The sequence below is a fragment of the Stigmatopora argus genome, chromosome 18 (assembly GCF_051989625.1).
Source record: "Stigmatopora argus isolate UIUO_Sarg chromosome 18, RoL_Sarg_1.0, whole genome shotgun sequence".
In the NCBI taxonomy this organism is placed as follows: domain Eukaryota; kingdom Metazoa; phylum Chordata; class Actinopteri; order Syngnathiformes; family Syngnathidae; genus Stigmatopora; species Stigmatopora argus.
In genome coordinates, this window is record NC_135404.1 from 12,067,156 (window position 1) to 12,075,415 (window position 8,260).

At 40.5% G+C, this 8,260-nt stretch overlaps 2 protein-coding genes across 12 annotated transcripts in view; one reads left to right on the plus strand and one right to left on the minus strand.

Moving 5' to 3' along the window:
- The window catches only part of l3mbtl2 (L3MBTL histone methyl-lysine binding protein 2), a 10,478-nt gene extending 5,484 nt beyond the window's left edge, over nt 1-4,994 (minus strand). For 4 of the 11 annotated variants that reach the window (XR_013306013.1, XR_013306011.1, XR_013306012.1 and 1 more), the window contains exons 1-9: nt 4,562-4,994; nt 3,309-3,435; nt 3,088-3,215; nt 2,016-2,073; nt 1,863-1,945; nt 1,657-1,774; nt 1,316-1,450; nt 1,110-1,195; nt 82-331 (exon numbers count right to left, since the gene is read on the minus strand). Coding sequence is in view for 8 of the 11 variants with exons in the window: in XM_077625116.1 (XP_077481242.1) it covers nt 82-331; nt 1,110-1,195; nt 1,316-1,450; nt 1,657-1,774; nt 1,863-1,945; nt 2,016-2,073; nt 3,088-3,215; nt 3,309-3,435; nt 4,562-4,912 (1,336 nt within the window). In the remaining 3 variants the exon portion in view is untranslated. Of the gene's footprint in view, nt 1-81; nt 332-1,109; nt 1,196-1,315; nt 1,451-1,656; nt 1,775-1,862; nt 1,946-2,015; nt 2,074-2,446; nt 3,001-3,087; nt 3,216-3,308; nt 3,436-4,561 lie in introns of those variants that run through there. The other 7 variants (XM_077625118.1, XM_077625124.1, XM_077625123.1 and 4 more) reach the window with 7 other exon arrangements.
- A 976-nt stretch (nt 4,995-5,970) lies between these two features.
- Nucleotides 5,971-7,317, plus strand: LOC144093151 (E3 ubiquitin-protein ligase TRIM35-like). The gene has a single exon (XM_077626468.1). It carries the CDS (start codon nt 5,971-5,973, stop codon nt 7,315-7,317), a length of 1,347 nt encoding a protein of 448 aa, XP_077482594.1.
- The last annotated feature ends 943 nt before the right edge of the window (nt 7,318-8,260 follow it).

Below are 8,260 nucleotides of genomic sequence, written 5' to 3' on the forward strand. Positions count from 1 at the left end.
GAATAATTGATCTAATCAGCCACGGTGAAAAAAAAAAAGTTTTGTGACAACACTGGCAAGAAAAAAAGGAAAAGAACTTACTGGGTACTTTGGTGTTGTGGCCCACTCTTCTGGACCAACCGATTGGGTGCAAAAGTGGACTAGAGAGGTGGCACCAGAAATCGGCATTGATGTTTTCAGGTGAGTCGCTCAGGTCAAGGTACAACAACCGTAAGCGCCCGCCGATGATGTTTTCAATGATGGCCTTGCGGGTGCGGCTGACGTGTTTGGGATCGACCACCTCCACACGCATGCCCAATCTGAAAGATTGCTGCTTCATGCGTTCGGACAGCTAAACCAAAGAAGGTTCCTCAATTCGTTGGAAATCTAACGTTGCACTTTGTTCACATTATGGCCTATTTGTGTATACGATTGTGTTGCACCAATAGCATTATTTGGCTCCCGATACTGTAACACAGGTGTCAAAGTGCCGGCCCGGGGGCCAAATTTGGCTCACCACCTCATTTTGTGTGGCCTGAGAAAGTAAATCATGAGTGGCGACTTTCTGTTTTAGGATCAAATTCAAATGATTATAGATGTACATTACATTTCCTGATTTCCCCCTTTTTAAAATCAATCATTGCAGTTTTTTAATCCCTTTTTTTTCTTTGGTGTTTTTAGTTCAAAAAGCACTTTGTAAAATCTAAAAATAAATATATACAAATATTTTCCATTTTCCACTTTAAAAAAATATTTTGTTTCCATTTGAAATAAAATACCATGGTTAAAAGACATTTTCCATTACTAAGAAAAAAAAGCTCAAACAAACATTGTTTTAGATCTATAAAAACAGACTATTTAGGGCTTTTGATCCAGTTCTTTTAATCCAATGTAGAAAAAAAAATCTAGATATTAGATCTAAAATGGCCCGGCCCACATGAAATGGCATTGACGTTAATGTGGCCCGCGAACCAACCCGAGTTTGACACCATTTGGCAGCGGCATTAGTAGAGTTATCGTCACTATTATCCTATTGCTCCAACACTAGCATGCATAAGTAAATAGTATTAGGCCACATTTTTTTAATCAAAGAGTAGGTGGTTGCAATATGTCTATTTCACTATGTTTACCTTCAGGTAAAACTCGACGGGCAGCGTGTGGGTCCCCACCAACTTTTTCATCAAATACTCTTTCCAGTCAGGGATATTAGTCACATCTACAACAGACAAGTCCAAGAAATCCTTTGGTACGCTACAGTCAAGCTTTTACTCAAAATGAATTGTAAATTTGGATGGTTCCCCTTTTATTGTCCACGAGGGGAATTGATCAAGCTCACCTTGCGGGGGTACCAGGAGCTTTCCGGTCAAAGCGCACCAACCGATGGGGTGCAGTTCTCCGGAAACCAGGCTGGACCAGAAGTCTCGGCTGTTGTCTCGCTCAAAGCCCTCGTATCGTAACAAGGCTTTGTATCCTGGGAAAAGACAGGTACGGAATACAAGTTTTGCTAGCTTAAGTATGAAAGCTACGTTTCACGTACAGTCTGGATTTGGTTGAAACTAATGACTAAATAAAAATATGGTAGGCTAAGTTGACAGTAGCTGTGAATGTACAGGCAACAATTCAAGTCATATCTATTAGAAAATTGAAAAAATATATACAATATGAATTTGCGCACACCTGCAATTTTAATGACCGTAGCAATCCAGTAGACTTTAGTGGACAGGACTGCGTTGGTGTTTAAAACTTCTACCTTCATTCCAACGTTGATGTCGTCCCATTGGAAACACATGGGAACCTATGGAAGACAGGAACAACAGTGTATCCACATGTTTTAATTTGTACGACATGACGATTTGAAGTTTAGTTCAATTTCAGGTACTCACATGTCTGAAGCAGGAGACGGACACCCCCAAGGAAGTTTCCTTGTCCAAGTACTCCGCCCATTTAAAAACTTTCATGGGTGCTACTGAATCGAAAGAAATTCAAACTATGAGAATGTGTGATTTCAATATTAAAATGTTTGGGTGTGTACTCACCATTCAGGGTTGCCGGGCGAGCTTTGGTAAATTTGGGCTTTTTTCTAAGCGGGGTTTCCTATGAGCAAAGAAGTAGTCGATCGATTACAATTAAACAACTTTTACAGTTAAAATTGGGGTTGTGACGAGATATCAATATATTCTGGTCATTTGTATGCCAAGGAATTATCGATATGATTTCACCAAGAATTGATTCGACATTTTAAAATGACGTCATTGCCTCATAAAGGAAAACACGGGTATCGAAGAGTGTCTAGGTTAACTAATTGGCAGCCATTGACGGCATTCGACGTCCAATTAACTTCGCCTGGGACGTTCGTTCGTTCGAATGTTGCACTTAAACATGAGCATTCAAAGTCAAGCTATTGTTAATCGTATTAACAGGCTAGGAAACCTTCGATAAGGACTTTTTCAATGTAAAAAAAACACACTTTCTGACTGGAATGTTTGCGTTCAGGTACCACGTTTTGGGGGTCCAAGTGAGAGAGTAAACAGGGGAACTTGTTGTCCCTCTCCACAGAAGCCGGCTGGTTGTCTTTCGAATTGAATTCCATCTTTTGGGGTATATTTTCAGTCGTCTGAGGCTCCGTTATTATTTCCGCACGCCGTTTAACTGCTGCCAGCAGGACCGCCTTCTTTCCGGTGAGCTTCAAAAACTCCTCATACTCCGCCGAATGTTTTATCTTCAAGTGGCGAATTAAGTTCGTTGTGTTTAAGGATTTGGACACGATACCCCCACGAAGTATCAAGGCGTGACATTTGTTGCAAGTCGCAAACTTTGCATCACTCGGACTAACGGAATAAAATTTCCACACGGCAGACATGTTTGTTTGGGAAATTCAGTCCTGCGCATGCGCAGCACGGAGAAGGGCGGGAAAATGAATAATTAGCAAAGCCCAGTCACCTGCGTGCTTTCTCAAAATCTCCTATAGGAAATTTGAACATGAAAAAATGAGGGTTTTTTTGCTTAAAATATGCTTTACATGTTTTCAACGGATATTATGACACAATAAAGATCTCGAATTTGAATTTCAAGTATCATTTGTAGAACACAACTCTTTTTTTTTTTTACCTGCAAGGGTGCACTTGTCTTTTTCAGTCGGGATGAATAAGAATGTGAGCAGAATGAGCTACAGAAACGCTTGGGTTTTGATTTTAAGCCAGTGTTGCAGAAAAATGTCCCACACAGATCACACTTCACTGTAAACAGAAAAGAAAAGAATGCTATTTTAAATACATCCATTTTTAATGTCATATTTCTATCTGCTTGCCTTCGTTTTAGTACACACTGACCTGATTCTTGTACTTGAGAATTATCCTTTTGTTGTCCTGCTTTGTGATACTCCCTATCAATTGCTCTACCTGTACTAAGATCTGTCCGTGATGTTGCTGTTCCGCTCCTTTTTTTCTGCGATGGAGCCTGAATAGAAGACGTACATAAATAATTGGAAATCATTCTTTAGCACTGCTCTTGATTAGAAATGTGTGGGCTGAGGAGAAATGATTAGAATACAGTGGTACCTCGTGATACAACATGCTCGTGATACAACATGCTCGTGGTACGACGAAAATTTCGATCGAATAATTCGCTCGCGATACGATTAAAATTTCGGGATGCGACCAAGCCAGGTGGCCATGACATGAGAGGCCGTTTATCATTGTAGCGCACTGTCTTTTTTGCCACATCTCTTTCGTGTATAACTACTATATCTACGAGGACTGAACGATTTATTCAGACGAGTTTCGACCAGGAAACGCACAACGCGCATGCGCGAAAAAAGAGGGCTTTCTGGGTAATGAAGTATACTCGTGCACACAACAGCAATAGCCAAAGGCACCCTTTGTGGGTAAGCTCAGCTATTGCATTACCTGTTATTCTTTCTAAGGAAAGGAGCTCCCGCGATCGTTCTTTAAAGACTATTTCTCGTTGGCAAGTGGTCGTGCGTTATCCTATTGTGAGGACATTTGTGTGCATCATTTTCGGAATATTTTGAAGGCAATACAACAGCAAACAGTCCATCGATAGCGAACGTGAGAGTGGAGGCGTGGCAAACCGCTAACCCGGAAAACGAAGGTAACAAAAGATTAAGACAAAACTAGAATTCAGTTTTGTGTAAAGTTACATTAAACGTATGTTTGAGGTGTCTGTATATATTTATCCAAGTTAATTTAAATGTTTGTTCGTTTACGAGTGCCGTGGATAAAGTTCCCCGAACAGCCCCCCCCCCTCTGCCTCCGTGTGTGTCGTTGTCTATCCCCTCCGTGAAATGCGTCTAATTTTACATCTATTAAACACATTTTATTACTATTAAACCACTCGTTATTTATTACTTTGTCAATATATGGCGAATTAGAAGAAATAAAACATTTTTCCCAATCCAATATCCTGTTTTTGGTGTTTTTTCAGAGGGTTGGAACGAATTCATTTGTTTTCAATTCATTTCAATGGGAAACGTTCGCTCGAGTTACGAAAAGCTCGACATACGATCTCAGTCTCGGAACGGATTACGATGGTATGTCGAGGTACCACTGTAGTACTTACTCACTTTATTACTGCTCGCTTTTGATTCTGCATTAATGCTCATGTGTTTGATAGCCGGAAGGCAGTGATTACAGCCAGTGCCGTCGCAAGAAGAGCAGTGGGGACGGATGAAGACAGTGGGAACGGCCCCAGCTCGCAATTTGGGAACACCTAAAGGTGATATGGACTCAAAGTAGTCTTTCCCAAAATGGTCACTGCAGAGGTGACAATTGGGGGAAGCGGTCCATTCGCCAAGAGTACGCTGAACCTGCTTCTCCCATTTGCGAAATTCCTGGGGATCTTTGGGGAATTTGAATAGTGTCACGTTATCTTCACTGTTTTTTCCGCATCCATACGCCACACAGTGGGAAGGCATCCTGAATCCCGAATTCTGATCAGCAGCAAGACCACATCCCTCCTTCAGGCAATATGGATTAGGGTTTGTTTTGTTTTCATTTCTGCAAATAAAACAGAAGGTTTGAAATCAGAATATTATAACAATTTGAAATGTAATTATCGTAGAAATCATTGGATTGGCGTGCAAAACTTTGCTATATAACCCACATTGGGATTAAAGAAACGTGTTTGAAGACGAAATAATAATACTTAATAGGTTATATCGAAGCCCATCTAACATATAAGTTAAGAGGAAAAAAGAATAGGCAACTATATTTTGAAAGGCTGTGTTTAAAATGACTAGATTTAGAACAACCGGTGACAGATTAAATGAGTACATTTGAAAGAAACGCAACTAAGTGACTGTAGTGACAAAATGCTAGGTGATCATGCGCGGCACTATAATTAATAAAATTACTAAAAAGATGGAGAAAATAGGAATTAAACTAACCTTTTTAACAAAATGTGGAGTATTCTCTACTTACAAAAGTTGTTTACTGTCTGGCGACAACGAACTGTCGCATATGTGTGACGTCATCGTCGCGCACGACCAAATTCTCGCGAGTCCACGTGCTTAGTGGCACAAGAGAGGCGTGCGATTTGATTTTTAAATGACTACAAACGGCTGTTTTTCGTAAAAGTTTCACTATAGAAAAGACAACAGTGTCTTAATATTTGTTTATTGAATAATAAAAGTAGGAGAGTTTTGCCCTGACCAATACATGTCCTTTGGAATTAAATTCAATTGGATTCTGTATAATCCTCTGATCCCTCATTCCCAGTATACGCAGGGCATATAGCAGGAAAACCAGTTTCAAAAACTATGTTAACAAGTAGGCACTTTCTTGCTTGTGCCAAGCGACGTCAGCTTGAACATCCCGAAAGTCTGGTTAGCTAACAAAATGCCCTGCCATACCCTTCATTCTTCTTCAATCTAGAATCTAGATGAAGTTTTGCAAACCAGATCTCACCTTCTACCTATATGTAAACTAAATCAAACTGTGAGGCACTTTATTTTTGGATTTCTTCTGAAGGCCGATGGCTCACCAATATGGAGACGACGTCCACTGTCCCGTTTGTCTGGACATCTTCAACGATCCTGTTATCCTTCATTGTGGTCACAGTGTGGATCGTGCATGTGTGCTGCAGTGGTGGAAGGGAAAGGAATGTCGAACATGTCCAGTGTGTTTGAAAAGGTGTAACTCGATGGATCGGATTTTAAACTTTTCACTCACCTTCGAGGAGCCGGAGTGCCACTTTCACAAAGAGAAACAAATTTATTTTTGCTTGGATCACCAGGAGTCTGCGTGCCCCTTCTGCAGAGATTCTCCAATCCATGCTGGGCACAAATTCCGCCTTCTCGATGAAGTTGTGCCAGAATGTCGAAAGGACTTCCAAAAACACCTGCAGAAAGCAAAAAAAAGACTGGAAGATTACGCTGGTGTGAGAAACGATTTGTTGGAACAGTCCAAGTACATCCTGGACCAGAGTGAGCGGATCGAAATCAGGATTAAAGAGAATTTTGCCGAGCTTCATCGATTTCTGGAGGTTGAAGAGGCGGCCAAATTGTTTGCTTTGCGGGAGGAAAGGCAAAATAAGGATCATTTGATGATGGAGAAGATTCGGGCTCTCAGCAGAGAAATGGATGCTCTTTCCAAAGTGATCACAAGCGCAGAGGAGCACCTGACATCTGGCCCCGTTTCTTTCATGAATAACTTGCCGGACGTGAAGACTGGGATCCGGGAGCGGCCCGTCTTCCCCAAATCGGTTCCTTGGGGGTCACTGATTGACGAAGCCAAACACGTGGGCAACCTCAAATTCTCCGTGTGGAAACGAATGAAGGAGATAGTTGATTATACGCCCGTGATTCTGGACCCGAACACAGTCAATCGAGCGCTCAGTCTGTCCAAAGATCTCACCAGCGTATATGCTTCGGAAGGACAGAAGCAGCCAAGGAACCCAGAGAGGTTCATGTGGAACGCCGTTCTGGGTTCCGCTTTGGACTCGGGAACGCACGTGTGGGATGTGGAGGTGGGAGACAACACTAACTGGCGACTTGGGGTCGCGTGGAGGTCAGGGTCATTTCAATTCTGCACGTGGGACATTGGGCGTTGCGATAACATATACACAATGTTCAAACAAGCGTTTGCTTTGCGGAATCCCTCAGAAAATCTGAAGAGGATCCGAGTTCAGGTGGACACAAACACCAGGTCGCTGTCGTTTTCGGAATCGCTTACAAACGCATTGTTATATTCAAATGACAACATTTTCACTTGGCCACATTTGTCTAGTGAGCGGAAAATGTATCCTTTCTTTTATACGAAGGATAGAATTCCGCTAAAAATCCTGCCCATTACTGTGAAAGTGAAAGTAAAAGATGATTAAATCATCACTGGCAATGAAACGATGTCATTTTGTAATAAATATGTTCCAGGGATATTTTATATTTGTTTGTACACTGCATAATGTTGCACTGATACGGGACTAAAATAATGTTATCGATATTAGTAAGATATCATATCTTTAAGATAGAGTTTTCAACTTTTGGTTGACCTAGCTAAGACGGCCGCCTAGCTAATAGCGGGCAGGCAGAGCTAGACAGAAATCAAATGTCATTAAAAAATAGTTTTTATAGGGACAAAATAATGTGGTGTTTTGAAAGTTTTGAAGTAGTATTCGTGAAGGGGGAAAAAAAGTTGAGAAGTTGGTTCCAAAATATTTGACGTTAGTTGAGGCTTTTATTTCAGTGACCTCTGCTGTCGAAAAGTGGATTTGAAAACATTTGCCTTAAATACGTACTGTCATCTACCATTGATTAAAATGCCGTTTTACCAATAAATATTGATGAATGTGTACATTATATTAATGACGAGAACTCTGGGGGGAAATGTTCTTACATTTGTGTGGTGTATTTGATTGTCAAACTATTATGTTGGACTGAGAATATTTGAATATGGCTGATTAAATCGACACTTTGAATTGTATTGTTTTCATTTTGTTGTTGTTTGCTCAAAAGTACTTTCATAATTTGAAAAATAAACAGGCATACCCGTTTCTGCCAATCAAAAAAAGGTCAGAATATGTATTGAATCAAAGATAAGAGACAACTCAGCATGAGTTTAATAATTAATATATTTTTATTCAATCCTTTGGCCAAGATGCATCTCCGAAAAATGACTTCATGAGAATTAGACGTCCAAACCATTTGAAGCAGATAACTTTTGACGTCTAACGCCGTCAATGGCAGACGGCACAATAAATGACATCATTTACTTTTCATTAAAACGAGTATGTAGAAATGTAGTATTAAAATAAAAATATATAGTAT